General features: G+C 44.0%; 2 protein-coding genes across 3 annotated transcripts in view; both read left to right on the top strand.

Annotated features, from left to right (window-relative positions):
• Positions 1-2,728: 2,728 nt before the first annotated feature.
• POPDC3 (popeye domain containing 3) lies at positions 2,729-17,764 on the top strand. 2 transcript variants are annotated; one of them, XM_037392596.1, is made up of 4 exons: positions 2,729-2,848; positions 12,749-13,493; positions 15,358-15,466; positions 16,356-17,764. In XM_037392596.1, the coding sequence occupies exons 2-4, from the start codon at positions 13,003-13,005 to the stop codon at positions 16,674-16,676; spliced, it is 921 nt and encodes a 306-aa protein (XP_037248493.1). In that variant the 5' UTR covers positions 2,729-2,848; positions 12,749-13,002; the 3' UTR covers positions 16,677-17,764. The 2 variants fall into 2 exon arrangements, with proteins under 2 accessions (XP_037248493.1, XP_037248494.1); XM_037392597.1 differs by lacking the exon at positions 2,729-2,848 and adding an exon at positions 3,347-3,489.
• The window catches only part of BVES (blood vessel epicardial substance), a 57,181-nt gene continuing 38,927 nt past the window's right edge, over positions 2,740-20,993 (top strand). The window contains exon 1 of the mRNA XM_037392593.1: positions 2,740-2,848. The gene's annotated coding sequence lies outside the window, so the exon portion shown is untranslated. The remainder of the gene's footprint in view (positions 2,849-20,993) is intronic.

The raw sequence follows: 20,993 nt of genomic DNA, 5'->3' as shown, positions 1-20,993 counted from the left end.
CACTCTGGAGGCTCTTTGGGTGCCTGCTCAGGCAACCCTGCCTTGACTGCAGCAACACCACAAGTGGCGTCTGGAGGCAGGGCTGTTGAGAAGCTGACAGCAAGGCAATCTGCACATTTTATGGAGCTGTCAGACTTCTTGCAGGATGGATTGTGCCCAGAGGCAGGTGCATCTAAGATACTCCCATAAATCTAATAGCAGGTATGAGAAGAGAGCTGTCTACAACCAGTCAGAAACTCACATCGTCCAGGTTCACAGCTGAGACACCAGTTCTGGTGTTCAGGTTCCTCTCCAGCCCGAATGGAACAAATCTTGCACTTGCTGCTGCCGCTTCCTGGCCGGCCCTTGCTGGCTCCTTAGCCAGATGCCTTCCCACCCTCCACGCAGAGCGTTTCCCACCCCTTCCTTGAGCCAGGGCCATGAAGCCTCCTACAGCTTTTCAGGTCTGATAATGGATTTCTGAGTCTTGACACAGGCTCTCTTGTAAGCCTACCTTTAAGTATGACCTTTATATTTTGCCATACTGCTGCAAAGAATAATACTGGTTATAATTTGGGTTTACATTTATTGTATTATTTAACCTTTTACAAATAGTCATTTTATAAGTACCACAACCATTTTTAATATATCAAAGACTAGTCCAATCACTCAAGTGGCTGGTTCAAAGCATGCTGGGCATTGCTAGTCTCTCCACAGCGCCTGGTGGCTTTGCCAATTTATTATTGCCTCCCTTGGATTTCTCATACAGGCCTGAGTTTCAAGCCTGGATTGAGAAAGTAATTTGCGGTCTCAGTCTTATAGTGTTAGAGAACATTTGATGTGGAGTTGATCGAATTAACATAAGAATTATTATAGTAAAAATGTTCCTTGCGATCTATATGTTTGTGGAAAATTATGATGACTATTGCTTCCAACTAAATACAACTCAAAAAGGGTCTTACAGATAAGCCATCAAAATTTTCTTGCTTCTTTTAGGATGATCAGGAGGAGCATATTTTAATTGACATAGTAGTGGTTTACTAGAATAATGTAATCTCAGTAGATAAGTAGATCAAATAAAAAACTTCAGCATCCTTCTTTTATTATGTATTTCTTTATCCCTTTGCTATCATCCCAATGAAAAGTAAATATAGTGGGCAAATTTATGCCTAATGCAGCTGGCGATAAATCTGAATAAGTGGTTTGGTGCTTTCAGCTCCACCCAAGTACACAGAATAAAATAGTGGAAAAAAGTGTAAATCAGCAATGCCTCAGGTTTGCCAGTTTAGAAATCTGTCAAACAGTGCTGCTGAAATTAAACAAATGTAAACAATCATACGCAAAGCATGTCTGAAAGGTAAATATTTGGAGCTACACTGCAAAACCCTTTAGATGTTTTATTAACTACAAGAATCTTGGTACATAGTTGATTAGATTTTATAAAAAGTATTTTTTCTCTCAAAATCATAAATAAAAAAGTACTGCAATCAGACAGTGAAGTTTTGAATATATGTAATTCAGGGATACTTTAGGCTCTTTGTTTTCTCAAGTTTTAGGAGAATCGATTATTCCAGAATTTATGCACCTTCTTCCCTGATAAATATGGAATTAAATATATTTGAAAATAAAGAACTCCCTTGGGAAAGGAGGTTTGCAAAGGTGTGAAGAAAAGCCCTAATCCCTCTACTAGAGCATGACAGGTTGCTCTGTCCTTTTACTTCTGGAGAAGTTCTCATCAGTGATTGCCCTGCGGTATCATGAACAGGTCAGTGGGACCTCAGACCCGGCCACCGGCAAGCACACAAGGTTCTCCACAATTACTCTTTAAAAGGTATTATTGCTCACGCTCCAGTTATTGAGAAACACCTTCTGTAGTACCAGGAGCTGCACATTTCACATGCTATGATTTTTCATATATTAACAACTTGTAAGTCTGTCCATCAATCAGTTCTTTCTCCCCAAGACACAAAGTGATCAGCAGAGCAGACACCTGGCTAGCACGCTGAAAGGCTTACGTATAGACACTGTACCGACACTCCTAACTATACTCTTGGTGAGGCTTGTGGTTGTTCCCAAACGAAATAACTCGAACGTTGTGTACAAATAGGTGCACCGGTCATGTAATGGAGGCAGCCCTGCAGGTGCGCATCCACCTCCCTTCTGAAGAAACATGTTGCTGGGGTGAGTAGGTGCAAGCGCAGAAAATCGCATTGTTTTTTATTCCAAACCAGGCGTTCCAGACAACGTCACCCGAGGCAGCGGCACCCGAGGGGACGCCTCGCCCCGCGCGGCTCAGGCGCGGCGGGTTTGGCCGCCAGCGCCCGCCGAGCGCCCGGGTGGCAGCCACGGCAGGGCTCGGCGCGCCCGGGCTCTGCCGTCCCTCAGAGGTCGCCGCAGCCAGCGGCGCCGCGTCCTGCTTCGCCCGCCCGCCCGCCCCTTCGGCGCCCACCGGCAGCGCGGGGCGACGGGGGAGCCCCGCGACGGGACCGGCTACCGGGGAGCGAGGAGCGCGGCCAACGTCCCTGCGGTGGGACGGCCGGCAGCTCCCGCCGCCTCCACTGCCCCGGGCTCGGCCGCCGCGGCTCGGCTGGGCCCAGCTCGGCTCGCCTGGGGCTGCCCCGCCGCCCGCAGCCCCCCGGGGCCGGCGGGAGGCGCCTGCGCGCTGCGGCCGCTCGGTGCCGGCCCCGGCGCTGGCGCCGCCCGCAGCCTCCCGCCGGCTTCTGCCTATTTTAGTCACAGCGGCGGCGCGGTGGCCGTGGCGGGACGTGGTGCCGGCGGTGCCGGGAGCGGCGAGGAGCGGCAGCGCGAGCCCGTACCCGTCCCGTCCGGGCGGCCGGGAAACTTTTCCGAGGGCAGGGGCAGGGGGCAGGTAAGGGGCGCGGGCAGGGCGGGGGCCGGGCCGGGGCGGGCTGAAGCCCCGGCGCTGCCTCCGCCCGCCCCCCGCCGGCGCTGGCCACTCAGGCAGCGCGGGGAGCGTCGCCCCGCTCTGCCCGGGGCTGGGGCGTGAGGGAGAGCCGGGGCCGCCTCTCGCCTCGTTGCGCTGCGGGGACACCCGCTTCGGGCCAGGGGCAGCGGCGGGGACCGGCCGTCGGGGGAGGAGGGCTGCCGCCCCGAGGGCTGGGCGGCGGGGACCGGCGGTAGCGGCGGGCGGGCCGGGCGCTCCCTGCCCCGGGAGCCGGTGGGGGCCGGCGCTGGTAACCGGAGCGCCGCGGCTCGGCCTCGGTTGGAAGCTTTGCCGTGGCCCCGTGGCGACGGAGCGGGACGCGCCGCCCTGCGCCCCCCTGCCGGGGGCTGTCTGGAGCGCGCCGCCCCGTCCCGCACCGGCGGGGGTGCGTTTCCTCGCCCCGCCCGGCTCCCGGTGCCGCCTCGGGCGCAGCTGCCGCCCGCTGGCCCAGGGGCTGGCCCGGGGGTAGCTCGCCTGACAAAGCCGGCTGGGGGTCTCTTCCATCGACTGGGGGGTGCTTCGTAGGCAGCCGTTACTTGGTTCTTCTCTCTCCCCATCAACAACTGGTAAGAGCAGGTGAACCCTGAAATGAAGATCTGGTGTTGCATTTGCGGTTGATTCTTTGCTGAGATAGAAGGAGCGATACGAAACACTTATTTTCCCCAAACGATAATATTTTTTTCTGAGCATATTTTCCCAAACTGTAATATTTTACCACGTTTTCTTCAGCTGTTCTGCAAAGCTTTGTGTGCATTCAGGCTGCCAATCACTTTATGGGCAAACATTTTATATAGCTGATCTCCTGTAATACTGAATCACGGACCACCTGGCAGTGTTATAAAGATGTCGTTGATGAAATGTCTCTTCCAGAACTAGGGCTTCTTGCCACTCTGTTGATTAATGGGGATATGACTGCATCCATGCAAGTACACGTGTCTTCACTGACCACAGCAAAACAAGAAATGGTTTCCACATATGCAGAACTGTCACTGTTCAGGCTTTCCATGAAGTTCTGTGTGGCACCAAATAATAAAGTAGCTTAAATTGTGAACTTTTTAAGAAATGCCTTGCCTGCGGTATAACAAGTATACTGCAAGTCTTGTAGTGAGGAGAATCGGCACTGAAACGGAACCGTGATACAGGTAACTGTGAAGGCAAAGTTTGTGGCAGGAAGACCTTCTATGATGAAAGTTGAGAACAGAAAGTTTATTAAGGATTCAAGAAAAGGGTTCTTAGCTGAAGCTATATTTAATCCTTTTATTAAGTCTGCAAACTCTTCAGGGATGAGATTTTATTTTATCATTTTAGTGTGTTCCAGTGCTTTACGAAAAAGTGTCTTCAGGTGATGATACAGTACCTGTAATTGGGCATGCGGCTGTTGCCCAAACAGAAGTCACATACTGTACAATGAACAAAGCTTTGGTTTGTTATTTGAAGCTAAGAGTGTTCTGGATCTCCTGGAAAATTACTGAAACTGATGCTAAACCAGTGCCATGTGCATGCTTCTGCCTGGTTCCGCTTTGTATGTAAAGCTGTGAGACACTCGTTCCAGTAAAGCAGGGAGTAGAGCTGTACTTCTCACCCCAAACCCTCCAGTAAAGATAACTAATTTCAGCAGCTCCAGTAGGGCATCCTCTACTTCTCACAGTGTTTTCACTCATGTTTAGAGCTCACAGGGTAAATAAATGTGGCATTTCATGTTTCTGTTTGAACACATGGCTCATGACATTATTTCCCTGTAATCCAGTTGTACGTGCAGGGGCAGTGCGATGATCTGTGCTGGTTTTGGCTGGGATAGCATTAATTTTCTTCATTGTAGGTAGTATGGGGCTGTGTTTTGGATATGTGCTGGAAACAGTGTTGGTAATTCAGAGATGTTTTTCATTACTGCTGAGCAGCGCTGACACAGAGCCAAGGCCTTTTCTGCTTCTCACCCACCCCCACCAGTGAGGGGGCTGGGGGTGCACAAGGAGTTGGGAGGGGACACAGCCGGACAGCTGAACCCAGCTGGCCAAAGGGATATCCCAGACCACAGAACATCATGCTCAGCATATAAAGCTGGGGGAATTAAGAAGGAAGGGGGGATGTTCAGAGTGATGGTTTTTGTCTTCCCAAGTAACTTATGCGTGGTGGAGCCCGGCTTTCCTGGAGATGGCTGATCACCCGCCCGCTGATGGGAAGTGGTGAATGGATTCCTTGGTTTGCTCTGCTTGCATGTGGCTTTTGCTTTACCCATTGAACTGTCTTTATCTCAGCCCGTGGGTTTTCTCCTTTTACCCTTCCAATTCTCTCCCCCATCCCACCAGGAGGGAGTGAACAAGCAGCTGTGTGGTGCTTAGTTGCTAGCCAGGGTTAAACCATGACATGAACCAAGCCTCTCTGTTTATTTGGTTTTTTGGGAAATGAAGTTCACATCAGGTGGTTAGTTTCACAGGAATATGTTCCTTTCTAAAAGCACTACTACACCATACAAACTCATTTAAGTTGAATTCTGCGGAGTTGAGTTGTAGTTCATTAACAGGGTTTTAAAGCACCTGTGAAATATGGTTGTAGCTGCTTTCTCTATTATTAATTTAAAAGTTGAGCTGTAGGAAAGCTTGAACTTGTGCTTCACTTTGCAATTTTTATTATAAAACACAATAAAGCAGACCCCCTGAATTACTATTTGGCCAATACTGTTCAATATACAAGAGCCTTGCTCAAATTTACCCAAGTGCTAGCAATCCATAGTTGGCTTAAAATCTCTGTCATTCCATATTCATGTTTTCTAGGAGCAAAAGACCTTAATAAAAGGAGGGAGGGGATTGTTCCTCTAGTTTGGCAGGAAGACCACGTGTAGTTAATGGTTCATCAGTTCTGATTCAAATTTGAAGAAAATGTGCAATGTATTTTTTTTTCATATCAGGTACTTTCTCGATGGTAAAATAGATAGCATCTTCAGTATTGGCTTTGCAACCACAGAGGATTGCATTTTATATTTTACAGTGATAAATGAGGAATCGTTCAAGTACTGTAAGCTGTGTATAGTAAGCTGGTCTTAAATATTTAAAGACTAAATAATAGCAGCTTTACTGTATGTAATGCTTCTAATGAACCTTAAACTATTCTGTATTGCTGTGGGTTTTCTTTCTGTCTTGATGCCTCCCCCTGCCCAGCTTTTTTCCACTTCTTAAAAAGGTTAGTGGGGATTTGAGCAAATTGTCAGTAGAACCAGGCCTTGCCTGCTGCAGCCAAACAAGCTCAATGAGTTGACAGTCCCATGAAAAGGCTTCCATTAAAGCACTCTGCTTTGGAGAAAGCAGTTCTGCATCTGCTGCAGCAGGGAGACAGGAGTCAGGCCCAGCCTGGTGAGGAGGACAACTGGTGACCAGCCTCATGCCATTGGTGGCTTGTTTGACTTCAGCATAGACATGGCATTGGGGTGTCTCCAGGGTTAGGCAGCAGCTGACCAAAGAGGGTTCTTGTCTGAACAGCCTTGAACGTGGGAGCCTAAATTCTGCCTGACCAGGGCAGGGTTTTGACCCCAAAAAGTCCCGCTTGGCTGGTGGTTATTTCTCAGAGCTGCCCTGAAGGCAGTGAAGCACCACTGATGGCTGGACATGTCCCAGCTGCTGGTTTTGTGGCTCTGAGCATTCCTAGAAGGATTGCCCTCCAAGGAGGTGTCGCTTCACATGAATGCTCTGGGGGCAGGGGTCTGGTTCGGCAATTGCAGCCTGCACACCTCAGGGGGTACTGGAAGGACTGGGAAGGGTGCAGTTTAACTGCCTTTCCTAAGGCCTGAGATAATTCCAAGTGACAGCCTACACACAGAACATTGATCCAGGGGGTGAGAAACAGCGATGAGACATCACTGAGACACAGGATGCCTTCCTCAGCCCAAGGGAGTGCAAATCCCATCTTCCCCCCTTCCATGAGGGTGCCCCAAGTGATTAATTTTAAGTCGTGTGGGTTGGTCACTTACTGCCCTTCTTGCTGAGGCTGTCAATGTGTGCAGAAAGGAGGCTGAGGGAGGGAGAACCACGCTGCAGTCGCTCTTTGTTCTGCAGGGGGGACACTCACCCAGGGAGCGGGGTGCTGAGGCTTGGCTGCTGGGGTTGCAAATATGTTCCATCATGCAAACATGTTTCATTAGCATTCATTGATAAAGCATTCCTTTCTTTGAAAAACATTGGCCGGAAGGGATGCTGTCTCTACATGGATGAAGGTTTCTTCTGGAAGGTCTTTGTGAGAAATAATTTCAGAGATATACCTGTCTTCAATGTTTTCTGTTGTCTAAAGTAGCTGCTTAGTTGGTATCTGAGATGGCTGTCTAGATTTCATTAGGAAGACCAGCTACATAACTTTCTAGGTATATACAACTTTTTTGTGTTAAGTAACTCAAGGCAAAAGTCCAGAAGACGCCATTGTGATTATCTAATCTGACTTCCTGTAGAATAAAAAATAGAACTGTAGTAAACCAATTAATTTTTTAATAATTGCATACCCAAATTTATTTTAGGTACCAGACAGCATCCAGACTGCCTTAATTCCCAGCAAAGAAAATCTTTAAAGCCATCCCATTAATTAATTACCTTTGCTATGTATGCTTGTGTGTCTTTGTAATCTGAATATATTTAATTTTATAGTGACTGATTATCTTGATAACTTTGTCTTTTGAATTGGGTAGTCCTTCCTCATCCTCCTTCCATCTTCCTGAATAGATGTTGTGGACTGTGATGAAGCTACTGTAGCCTTCTCTATACTGTGCAGGCTGCATTTTCTCAGGAAAACCATGTGTTTTCCAGTATTATAATTACTGCTTTCTCTAGGATGTAGTCTCAAGATGTTTAAGGTAAGCTAGCTTGTGTTAGTTACTGTCCTCGTTGCTGCATGCATGTTTTGAGCCTGGGGTGGGTTCAAGGAGCATTTATCGCTGGAACTATCTTGTTTGTCTGCCTATACTTGCCTATAGGCACATAGCTCTACCTTTCTGCAGATGCATAGCTCCTCTGTGTGCCAAATTAAACACAGCATTGCAGTTAAGAGTTTGTCTGTCTCAGTCCATTTGGGTATCTAATCCCAAGTGAACAACCGCAGAAGGAAAGTAGCTTGGGGAATGTGTGCTACATAAACAAGCATTGAGAGCAACAGGAGTCAAGAGAGGGGCAGAGAGGATTTCAGAGGTGCAGGGGCCATGGAGGGAAGGAGTGCGTTAATTGGTGTATGCATTTGCATTGCACGTTAGAGGAAGTACTTCCTAAAATTAAGGAGAAGCTTCCTTTTACACACCTAAATGATGGCCAGACCAGATGTAACTTAGCAGCTGGGGTGCTCAAAGCTCATCCCTCTGGAAGCAGGGGGCATCGAGGCTGCCAGGGCCCCCCTTGGCTTGGGGACCTCTTGGTTCCCGGTGGAGTTGGTGGAGCAGCTTTGCTGACTGCCAAGCCAGGCTGTGGCCTCTAGCTCGTGTGTAAGCATCTACACTGTAGATGGCTAAAACCAATGAGACAAATCCTGCTAAATCCAGCATAATCTCATTTTGTACATGAAAGCATATATGCTGTAAAGGAAAATCTTCCCTTTTGCTTCCAGGCTTGTAGCAAACAATTCATGCAGGCTGGTTACACGATCAGCATGTACGGCTTCTACGGCCTGTCAACATGTATAGTGTGAAAGTGCCGAGGGATTTCTGGCTGAATACTTGGGATAAGACAACTAAAGAATGGAGATTCTTTCAGATTTGAACTCTGAATAGCTTTACTTTTGACTGAATTAAAAAGACTGAAGAGAGAACTGCTGGTGGCCTCAAGGCGTTTAGGGTTTATTCTTTGCAGAAATTATTGTGATCTAGACAGAGTGACTAACACTGAAAGCTTCTCAGAGTTGAATTTGAGTCATCAGTGACAAAAATAAGGTAAAGTACCCAGTTCTTAAGCAAATTAAAAATGTACATGATTGTTGAATTGTTGAATTCTACAGTGTATGGAGAAAATGCCCATTTGCCGAGGGGGAAGTTGTACTATGTGCATTTAAATTACAATATACATTCATTCTGTTCTGACCATTTTAGTATATGTATTCTATGAAGTTGTAAGTTGCTGGCAGGTATTTATTTTGGAGGGTATAAGTGAAATGCTCCATTTACTTCTTTAAAGCTCCAGCAAACTCATTAACACTTTCTGATGGCAGCTGAGACCTTTCAGCATTGCTGTTGGTTGTTTTAAACAAGTCCATGCCGTGGTGTATTGCTCGTATCTCGAGTCTGAGCTGATTTTTCCCAGCACTTGATCTGCTCCTGCTGGAAAGGGTGGGATGTGTGGTAGAGCAAAACACTCAAAAGCACCTCAGTAATTCAGCCTGTGTTGGCAGGGCATGTCTCCTTCCTGAGCTGGGAGGAGACCTCTTCCATGGACCTCTGGCTCTGACAGCCTACAGATGTCAATGTTGTGTTATTCTGAATACAGTAGTCATATAGCAGAGACCCTGCTTGTGCATGGCCCTCCTTCTCCAGAGACAGGGGACAGAGTAGAAAGTATTCAGCATTTACTTGGGGAAGATAATAGTTCTTCAGGCTCATAATCTGGGATACCTGCTTTAAATGCAATTTCCTGCTGAAGCTTGCCTGATCACCACCAACAAACGAACCTGTAGCGATAACTGTTCACCAGAGCCAGGACGACTGACACAGGACATCAGACAAGGCCACATCAGCTGGCACGTTCCCTGTCCTGGTAGGTAGGAGTGCCAAAGCATCTCAGTGAAAGGATGGTGTCCCCTTTGAGTGCTTACAAATTTGGGTAATTTTATACTACTTTGGGCACTTTGTAGGCTGATCTTCAGTGGAAGATGACTCACAGTTGGTACCACAGATATTTGGTTTTTTGAATTGGGGGATTTTTCTCCCCCCAGTCCCTCATGCAGTAGATGAATGGCTGAATTAGAGCGACTGTTCTGAAGCCCTCAAGAGCTTAAAGTCTGGACTTGAAGGAACTATAAAGAAAAATATGAAAGGCCTTATCTAGCACTAAATACCAATCAAAATTAGAAATTTTACTGTACTTAGGCCCATACATGCTATTTCCTGTGCTGTATTTAATACTTCATAAAAAAACCTTCCAACATTTTTTAGCTCCCAAATCTTTTAATCTTTCTTAATTAAAAAGAGGTGAATCCTTTCTTTCTTCCTGCAGTTCACTGACAGCAAGCATGCTTGCTCTTCACTGTAGCCCTGAGAAACCAGTTCCATTTAGTAGCAGGGCTTATCATTATTTCCAGAAGGTTTGTTTTGGCCTGTGCGCTTTACATCGCTCAGAAGAGTGTCCTGTTGGTGAGGCTGTATTCTGTGCTAGTGCTGGCCTGCCTCCTTGGCCCTTCCTCTTGCCCAGGTAGAGGGAGGCCCTCTGCAGCCTGGATGATGCTGTAGCACAGTAAAAGTTCTCACTGTTCAGAACTACAAAATATGTGGGAATTTTGTATACATTGGTTTTGGGAGACGGGTCCCATTCCAAAAATAAACAGTTACAAATACAGGACAGTTTTTCCAAGGCTTTGGTTTTGTGTATGATGGCTTCTCTATCTGTGTCCTAGCAGTGTGATGTTCTTTCTAAATTAATTTGATTCATGTTGTCATGAATAGATGTTTTATAGCAATGCTATGAGCTGTAGTGTGGGCAGACTGTGAATGCTATAGGCGAATTGGAAATTGAACATAAATTTTGTCAAATTATTGCAAAGTTATGCCAAATTGTTGCAACGTGTGACTTTACATGACAAAAAGAGGTTGGTGATAGAAAGCGGATTAAAGTACAGATCCATGGTGGTTTTGTCTGTGGCATGCATACAGCTTCCCATGTAACTTCTCAGTCATGGTTCCACTCAAAACTGAATTTTTTGTAGAAATTAGGGTCTTCATGGGAACTGCTCAGAGCAAATTGTTGGCAATAGCGTAGAAGTATTAACAATAATCCAAAATAAATGTTATCCATTGTCTAGTTAAAAAAAACAACAAAAAAAACCACCCCTTAGAAACTCGTTAAACTTACTTAAAAAAAACCCCAAAACCAAACCACACTTTCGCCACTGATTCTTCACTGTGCAGTGGAAATGCTGACTGGATTCAGAATACAAGGTCTGGGAACTTTATGTTCCAGTTTTATTTTCTTTTGGTTCAGAAATATCGGCCCTTGATCACAGAAGTACTGCCTAAAATTCCTCGTGCACTTACCGTGCCTAGGTAACTTATTCATAGCTGATACAGTTCTCATCTCCCATTCTCCAAGGGTTAAATCCTGCATCTGAGGAGAATCCTGTACCAGAGAAGAGGCAAACAGAAAAGCTTATAGTTACAAACTACCTCGTTCTTGTAATGCTGGTTCTTCCACTGCAGTGGGACAGAGAGCATTTTAATTTGGAGAGGTTTTCTGCTCTTTAGGTGTGATGTTTTTATGGGTCAGTGACTTCCCTATCACCACTCCCACAGAGGGAGAGCTCTCCTCCTAACCTTTTCTTGTGAACTCTGCTGCTCGGTTGTTTAGGATTTTATGTCTTGATTTAGCATTAGTGATTTTGAATCATGGAATTAATGTTGGGGCTTGAGTAAACTTAAAAAGTAAAGCTGTAGCAGCTAGGAAATGTGATACAACTTTGCTTAATTTAATTTCTTACATGTGTTACTGTAAAAATGCATCACTGAAAGCCCTGCTGAATGATATTGGATGCTTCATTGCACCAGCAGTACTCTTTAAGTATTGACTTCTATGGCTCTTGGGGGGGAAAAAATACCAAACTACCTTTAATACTCCAGAGAATCTAATAATTTAGATGGCAAGGTATTTCTTGGCTTCCCTGATGTTGTATCAGGAAAAGAATGAGACTGTTAAAGATCTTGGTGGGTTTCAATCCTGATTAAACTACTGATAGACTCCAGCTTTCCAGTTTCTTCCATGTCTAATCTTACACTGAAGTATGTATTTTTACTTTAAAAGACAGATGTAGAAAGCTGGTTTTGATTATTCTTTTTTTTTTTTTTAATTTATTTTGGGCTTTTCAGTTGTGTGGTTTATTTTTTTACTTAACTCTTAATAATACATTGTCATACGGAAATAAATAGCATGGTTATCGTTTTATAATGCTGAACAATAAAATGTGGTTCATGGCATGGAATTATACAAAGTAGAACTTTGAATGTTAAAATTGCTTTTAAAATGCCCTTTCAGAAGTATTTTGCAGGACTACTTACTTCATGTTCTAATAACAGAATCTGTATAAAGCTGCCATTAAGTTTTGTAGTCTTTCTTATACATGACAGCTTTTTGCCTGTCATCCTTGGAGTAGAAAAGACAATCTCCTGTGATATTTGGGTTTCCCTTAGCGTGGTGTTTGGGGATGTAGTTTGTTGTCTCTGGGGACAGAGAGCAGCCTTGCTCAGCTCATTAACGAGAGTGGTTTGACCGAAATCAAGAGTGAGAATGAGGAGATGAACAAGGAACAAGAGTTTCCTGTTGCTTCTTGTCTTAAGAGTTTGGAAGGGCATTAAACGAGCCTTGCAGGCAGGAGGTTCAGGACCAACAAATGCAACTATGTTCTCAGCAGTTAGGCTGTGGAAGGGCTTGTCACAGGATGTTGTGGATGCAATGTTCAGGTTTATGTGGATTCAATGGTGATCTGACAGTTGCTACAGGGTTCCTAGATACAGAAACAAGATCTTCAATTCTACGAATATTAAGGTTTGATTCTAGAATCTCAGGGCTACAAGGGGAATTAGAAGACTGTAATGCAAAAGCTTTGATAGAGTTTAATTCGTTAAAATGATTTTATAAGTAATTCATCTTTTCTTCATTTGTCCAGATCAGATGAAGCTACAGATGGCCTGGCCAAAGTCAAAACAATGCATGAACTGATGAGAAACAGCATTGCCTTCTGAGAACGTTAGCTTCCTAGTTGCTGGAATTCCTAAGCGCAGCTTTACTGCCAAAAGAGACGCTGACATTATGTTATCATTGAGCAGAGTTTACAAGAATGGAAAAGCAAAGGACCCCGCTAGCAGCTTTTAATAAATAAAAATTGCCAAGATTCAGCTGAATCAAAAAATTATTCCAGCCATGGGAGAAAATGCAAGTTTTTGGGAAAGTTTGATATATGCACATCCGACGTGTACCACCTGGAAGCAAGAGGCAGAGGGATCTATCTACCACCTAGCCAGTATTCTCTTTGTTGTGGGCTTCATGGGTGGAAGTGGATTCTTTGGGCTTCTCTATGTCTTCAGCTTGCTTGGATTGGGCTTTCTCTGCTCTTCTGTTTGGGCCTGGCTGGATGTCTGTGCTGCTGATATATTCTCCTGGAATTTTATACTGTTTGCTATATGCTTCGTCCAGTTCATTTACGTTACCTACCAAGTTCGGAGTGTTTCCTTTGACAGAGAATTCCAGGAACTCTACAGCGCGCTCTTCCAGCCTCTGGGAATTTCCTTGACTGTCTACAGGAAGATTGTCTTGTGCTGCGATGCAGAAGTGGTTACCCTGGAGAAGGAACACTGTTATGCCATGCAGGGCAAAACACCTATTGATAAATTGTCCTTGCTTGTGTCAGGCAGGTTTGTATCTGTTTGTTCAGACTTCTGCAAATATCTTTATTTTTTCCTCCCTCTTGAAAATGAAAGCAAAAAAAAAAAGCCTGATTTGTGTATTGTTTGTTCGTTTTCCAGTACAACAGATTAAATATTAATGCAAGTAATATAAATATTAATAGGCTAAATACACTCTGCTCGGACAGCACTAGCATAAAACCACCAAGCACAAAATCTGTAATAGCATAAAGAAAAGGATTTTAAGTCATTCTTTTCCAGACCACTGTATCATAGCAGTCTAACAGGTTAGGCAGATAAGGGGAACAAATGTGTGCTTCAGGCTGCAGTTTGCTAGCTATCTGCTGCCTAGCTGATGAACACAGCATCTTTCTTATTTTTCTTTGCTAGTATCATCTGAAACAGGCCTAAAAGGTAGTTATGAAGCTGAATACACTGAGATTAACTGTTTAGTAGAGGTCTTGACTTTGATACAGATTGAGTTTTGTTGCTTTCTGGGAGGTGGGTGAAGAGAGGGAGTAAGGGAGAGCTGAAGGCCTAAAAGTGCCCTTCCATTACAAAAGAACATAGTCAAACCATACCAAGATTTGCAGAACTGAGTCCACAGTTACTGTATACTGTGGCACTTAGTTATACCCTGAGGCAATAAATCCAGCTGCTTGTACTCCCTGCTGACTGGAGACCTTTCTGGCAACCTTGCTGATGTTCTCCTGAAGGGCAATACTAGCGTTTGTACCGTGTACAAAGTGGCATACAGTACTGGAGCATCACAAGAGTAGATGGGGATACCCAGAGATGACGGCTGTGGTCTGTCTGTGATGGGATGCTTTGTAGGTGCATTTTGACAGCCTGCTGTGTGGACAGATGGAATTTGTAGGCAGCTTGAAACCCAGCTGACTTAGGACTACTTGCAGTGAACAATATGGATTTTAGGTAGCTGTCCTCAGTGATACCCTGGTTCAGAGCATTCTTGGGACCTATCTAGAAAGTAGCACATGAAGGTTGCTTTTGGTCATAGTCATACTGAAGGAGAGGTGTCCATCCTACGTGCCCAGCCAGTTAATAATCATGCAGGGAGTACCTGATAACCCTCTTTGGTGTGGTATAGGGCTGCTGCTTCTGATTTTGTAAGAAGCATTAATCTCAGTGCAGAGCAGATGTAAAAAGGGGACTCCTACAGCTTGCTTGCTTTTTTTTTTTTGGTTTTTTAGCTCATAAAGTTTAAGTATACACTTTCTTCTTGTGTGCCTTCAAACTTAAATATGATTTTAAAAGTAGAAAGGAAGCTTTTCTTTGGTATCTGCAGAAGGCCCAAAGCATTCACGCAGAGATCCTGTGCCTCCATGTTGTTCTGGCTCCAGAGACAGTCCTGTGGCCATGTAATTCCTGTTAAATGCTTGAGAGAGCCCTACGTAAGGCATGCTGTGAGGAACCCTGGCTTTCCACACCCTGCTTTTTCCACTTTGTTACCTCTAAAATGCGTATTTACCAAACTTAAAAGTACATCCCATGGTTTTCAAGTAAGTCAGGCAAACAGTGTTATGTGCATTAGTCTCTCCAGTGCATGCTGGCCTTTTCATGACAAAGCTTGCCCGTCACCGCAGAGACTTGTCCCAAAGAGAGTAATATGACTTGAATAAGGCCTGGAAAGATTTCCATTTCAGTTGCATGATTATCATCTTGTATTCTCTTTCAACTGGCCTGATCAAGTTGGGTTCAAAAATGTAATTAGGATACTGTTGCCCGTTGATTGCTTTCTTATGCCCTCAAAGCTATATTTAAACTCCTCACATGGTAGAAATAACACATCCTTGTTGCAGTCATTGCTGCTGTGCAGGTAATACTAATAAATTAACACATCTTCTCTTTGTAGGATCAGAGTGACAGTTGATGGGGAGTTCCTGCATTATATTTTTCCTCTTCAGTTTCTGGATTCTCCTGAATGGGATTCGCTGAGGCCCACAGAAGAGGGAATTTTCCAGGTAAAAGTGGAGGGTTGTTTTTTGAATGCTACAGAAAACGGTTCAAGTACTAATTGGTTTAGAAATAAGTTCATTTAGTTGTGAGTTTCATTTGTGAAATTGTACAAACAAGTGGCATTCCATTAATTTGGGGAGGGAAGTCCTCTTTACCCACTGGACTGGTTATGCTGTTTGTATATCCTTTCTGTTTGCATCTTGTTGTGACAAGAAATGAGTTTTTTCTTAAAGCTAATTTGGGAGGCAGCCTCTGTTTGCATTCTTTGGCTCTGCTAAAACCCAGCCCTGAGAAATGAGGTTTGCAGGAGGTGGGTGGAAGTTGGTGCTGAAGAGCCTTCCCTATGGGAGGTGACCTGAGAGCCTGGGCTGTGCCTGTGATACAGCTTGCATGGGGGGACAGCATGGGACAGTGTCTGTTGGAGCTGCCCCCTGTGATCTGAGAGCCCTCCCACTGCTGTCACTTGACTGACACACTAGCTGGTGTGGGATCTGATGTCGCATGTCACAAGAGCAAACGGCATTTGCGGAGAGCTTTCTTTAGACCTGCCTTTCTAGCTGGGGCTGCCGAGAGCGAAGCGGGGAGTGTGGGGCTGGGGCTGTCGTTCAAAGTGGGCATAGGCAGACAGTCACTGAGGCCAACAAGACACGATTGTTTGGTCCATTCCCAGACACCCTTCTCTCTTGTCTTTTTCCTACAGTAGACCTCTGTCAGCCAGAGCCCTCTGGCTGGATTAAATGGCTTTAATTGCAGTAGGTGCAAAGACACGAAGTGTACGTTACAGACACAGCCTGCGTGCCTGCTGGGCATGTGTGTGTGTGTTTTCTGAACAAGGGCAGCAGCAGCAATATCACTGCCTTATCACCTGGCTAACTTTAATTTTCTATTCTATAGGTAACGCTTACAGCAGAGACAGATTGTCGGTACGTGGCCTGGAGGAGAAAGAAGCTGTATCTGCTGTTTGCTAAACACCGTTTCATCTCCCGCCTGTTCTCAATTTTAATTGGGAGTGACATTGCTGAAAAACTGTATGCCTTGAATGACAGAGTGCAGGTGGGGAAAGGCTTTAGGTATGACATTCGGTTACCGAACTTCTACCACGTTTCATTGCCAGAGACACCCCCGGTGCAGCCCTCCCACCGCCTGCAGAGAGGGTCCCCCCGCCACAAGCCCACAGGGGTTACAAACTGCAGCTCCTTCCACACACAGCCCTAGGAAGGGAAACTCTGCTGCAGCCATTCCCCAAGCAATGAAGGGAAATGCAAAGTGGTGAAGCAGAAGAGCAGAAAGATGAAGCAGAGCGAGACCCAGTCAAGCCAGATTTGACTGACAAGTGCCATTTACTTTCATTGGAGTAGCTTGAATTCTTCCTCTCTCTTGAGCCACTGGGTTGGCTTCTGCATTTTGACAGTTTGTGCAATATGTTTAGTTTCTGTTAATTCTTTTGTTGATCATCTCCTTATTTTTGGAGGAAAACAAACCATAACAGGCTGAAGTTTTATTGTCATTACGGTAGCCTCTGTGTTGTGTTTCAAAAAAACCAAACTCATGGTATTTGTAATTATACTTTCTCAAGATTATTTGCCATAATGAAGTATAGTCAGTATAGTTAATGAAAACAAGTAAGTTGTCTCCAAACTATAGCAAGTTGCTTGTAACATTCATATTTATGCTACATGAACATTATCACAATTAACATGAAGAATATTGCAGAAAAAGACTGAGGCCAATTGTAGAGTTTGTTTTTTAAAGAAATGAAAGACTTCGAAATACAAAGCAAGATTCCTAAAAAACAAACAAAAGAAAACAACAAATTCTGTTCCATGAATGATTAGTTTCTCTCTGACTGTCCTAAAGAGGTACTACATGAAAACAAACAAATGTAATTACTGGCATTAGAAAAGTAAAGCAGTTGTAACTGCTGCAAATATAGCTTAGGGAAATGATTGTGTAGTGTTTCTGATAGAATGTGATGCTATAGGACCTAGGCTTCCACAGTGTCAGTGCCATTCGTGACATGTACAATAAATACTGTTAATCAATCAACTGCCAAACCATTGGGCTTTGTTTTACAATATTCTTTTTTGCTAGGTTTTTCAGGAAGAAACTAAGAAACAGCCGCAGCAATAAATACAATTTTTAACTGAAACATCCATGTTTAGCTTCCAGAGTCACTTTTCTGTGCCTATGAAATTGATTGAAAAGGTTATTCTCTCCCTAGTTCTGTGGTGGTTTAATGGTGTACGGGAGCACCAACTCGTGCTTCAGTAAGAGAGTTGGTTTCGACCCTTGAGGTCACTGTGCCTTTGGGGAGAAGTGTCTGAATGTCTTTGCTAACTCACCTTCCTGCTGCTATGCCTGATACCGGCCAGTAATCAAAAAAGTAAGAAGCATTACTATTTTATGAGACTGTATTGCTGCCTGATACATCTGGAGGTAGATCACATTTTTAATATTTTAAAATTGCTGGACTGTTTGGTAGGACAGCCATTGTGTGTTTGTGTATGAGTGGGTATAGGTATGAGTTTAGATCTTGAGAGTTGTTGCTGGAAGACTTAAAATAATGATACAACCTTATGCTTGAAAGATAATCATGCAGTATATATAAGAAAGCTATTAGAAATGATATGAAATTACCTGTTTGAAGGACCTTCAATGTAGAGCAGATAAGGTATGAGTGTTGCTTTTAGCTCTGTCCCTTTCTTGGAGAGGAAAATCTGCCAAACATAAATACCATAGCATGCAATGTGATAATCCCCAAATCATTCTGATAACTCTTCCGTGCAGTGTATTCTGTATGTATTACTGTGTGAAGTCCCCGAGTCACAAACCTACTTTGTCTTGGTCAAAAGAGAATTGAAGAAGTGCAAGCAGCGTTCATTGACGGTTATTAAAAGACCGGCCCAGAAAATAACTAAGGCACAAAGTGCCAGAGGCTGGCAGTGTGTAGTAAGGATGTACAGCTGTGTATGCCCTCTTCCTATACTTTTCATAGTTAAAGGACAGGGTAGCAGGCTACTTGACCCCTTGGTAGGGCTCAGCACAGCTATTCTCATGTAACTCCAGCGCTGTGATTAATATGATGTCTTATTTAAATGTCGGCGATGTCTGCGGTGGGTAAGAAGTGTGTCATCTCCCGTGGATGTTGTTGCTTAGGCTGTGCCTTGCGATCACCGCTCCACTTCACTCAGCTGAGCTACTCTGAAAACTTTACTCTGATTTCTAACAGGTGATTTCAAAATAGCTGCCCATCTCTTATTCTGATAAAATAGTAAGAATTTATACATTTCTCGTGCTGTAACATGTGTTGGACCGATACGAAGTTTAGAATTGATGATTTATGTGTTAACAATCTACAAACATAAAAAGATTATAGTCTTAGAAACATAAAAGAGATATTATAGACTTAGGCATAATATAAACCATCAATTAATGCTTTCCTTGGTTTTCTTGGATGTATGGGCTTGCCCCATACATTCAAGAAAACTTGCCTTAACTTAAATAGGGTCAGCATTTAATAAACTAGTATGATCGTCTTCACTTTGAAAATAATACCAAGAAGTCTTGCCCACCCAATTTCTCTATCAAGCTTAAGTATTATATTTAAACTATAGCGCATATACTGCTTAAAAGGTGTCTGCTCTGGAGTTATGAGTGCTTCATTACATACTTTGGTGATTTTTTCTTCTTTGTGACTGGTGCATGCCTTGGTTTCAGCCTCGTTTCCAACAATCCTGTGTGATGCTTTTCTCTGCTGGAATCATTTACTACCAGAAATCTCTAGTAGAACATGTCTGAGTCAATATCTGAACATACCCTTAGCTAATCTTGTTTAGCTTTTGCTACTGTGCTTTTTGGGATTTGAGTCACTTTAAAAATTGTTTCCAGTTTTCCAGCATCTGTTTGAGTCATAACTAGCAGAACATTTCAGCTGTAGAATTCAGGATGTATTTATCTACAATAATATAAGTACCCACAAAAGGACTGGAAGCGAGACAGCAACCATTCTCCACCTCTGTTTTTTTTAATCTTGACAGCACTTCTAAAACGTACTGTAAAATACACTCTGGTGTGTGACTCATAAACCAATGTGTTTTGGGAGAGCTGTATAATCTGCAGACTGTCAGTGAAATAATGCAAGCTTTTGCAATGTTGTACATAGCCAGTCATGAGAGAGTTGGAGTTGTTCAGCCTGGAGAAGAGAAGGCTCTGGGGGGACTTCATTGCAGCCTGCCAGGACCTAAAGGGGGCTTATAAGAAAGATGGGGACAGATGTTTTAGTAGGGCCTGTTGCAATAGGACAAGGGGTAATGGTTTTAAACTAAAAGTGAGTTGATTCAGATCAGATGTAAGGAGGAGATTTTTTACAGTGAGAGTGGTGAAACACTGGAACAGGTTGCCCAGAGAGGTGGTAGATGCCCCATCCCTGGAAACATTCAGGGCCAGGCTGGACGGGGCTCTGAGCAACCTGATCTGGTTGAAGATGCCCCTGCTTATTACAGGGGGGCAGGCCTGGATGACCTTTAAAGGTCCCTTCCAACCCAAACTATTCTATGATTCCATAATTACTTATAGGTTAGTAAACATGTGGAGCTAGATGAAGCTCTGACTTGAGCATCACTCAATTTATGCCTGTGTTATTACTCAGGAATAACTATCGGCAAGGTGGTCAGGCTCCTTCATCATCGGTTTAAGTGAACAATACTTGACTCTGTGCTGCTTTGTGAATTGAGAACACTGTCAATGAATCCTTTTCTTGATCTGTAGTGACTCCCCTTCACCCACATTTTACGTTTTTAACAGTTCCATAATCATCTATAGGGTTATGTCTACATTGGTGTACTCTTATAGGTAACAGTGGCAGAATCTGGCGCATGTGATGATTTGCTTATTCATCAGCATTAGTTAATACTCCAGAGTTTTTGTAGTTATGAACATCATGCTGGAATCACCCTTAGAGCCTGCAGAAGGGTTCAAATTTACTGTGCAAGCTAAAAAAGTACATGTCCTATGAGAGTCCAAAGGAGGGGGTGGGGTGGGGAGAATTAAAGAAAAAAAAAAAAAAAAAAAAAAAAGAAGAGCACTCAACTTCTTACAGGTTTTATCCAGGAGAGCTTTATTTTAAATTGGGCTTGTGGCAAATTAATTTATCGGATGCAGCAATGTACTGTGGGAGCTTCAAAGCGAGTCTTGCCTATTTGTGGGCATGGGACCGACCCTGCAATTCTTTCATTAGGTGGTATTTTCTTCACTAGTAGTAGTATAAGTACAGGTAACAGAACCTAAGTAATGTTTTTAATCCATCATGCAACTCTACTCAGGACTACAGAATTACCAGAGAGAATGTATCCCAATGTACTACTATAACTACTAATGCTATGCAAGGCCAATTGTAAGTGCCTAATGAAAAAGACTGGTTTATTCAGTTGCCTAAGATAACAGGCTGGATTTGGTGACTGAGGAGGGCCATCCTGGTCCTAAATTTTCAGTAATTAATTGCCCTGCAACAAACCAGCAAATGTGACAGTGATC

The sequence above is a fragment of the Falco rusticolus genome, chromosome 6 (assembly GCF_015220075.1).
Source record: "Falco rusticolus isolate bFalRus1 chromosome 6, bFalRus1.pri, whole genome shotgun sequence".
NCBI classification, from domain to species: Eukaryota; Metazoa; Chordata; class Aves; order Falconiformes; family Falconidae; genus Falco; species Falco rusticolus.
Note: the sequence above shows the minus strand (reverse complement) of the source record. Positions and strands in the feature narration are given on the sequence as shown.

Bases quoted from the DNA above. Each gene is read 5' to 3' on its own strand.
- POPDC3 (XM_037392596.1), top strand. From the start codon at position 13,003: ATGGGAGAAAATGCAAGTTTTTGGGAAAGTTTGATATATGCACATCCG. The intron at 13,494-15,357 runs GTTTGTATCTGT...TTCTCTTTGTAG, and splicing joins TCCTTGCTTGTGTCAGGCAG to GATCAGAGTGACAGTTGATG. The intron at 15,467-16,355 runs GTAAAAGTGGAG...TCTATTCTATAG, and splicing joins CAGAAGAGGGAATTTTCCAG to GTAACGCTTACAGCAGAGAC.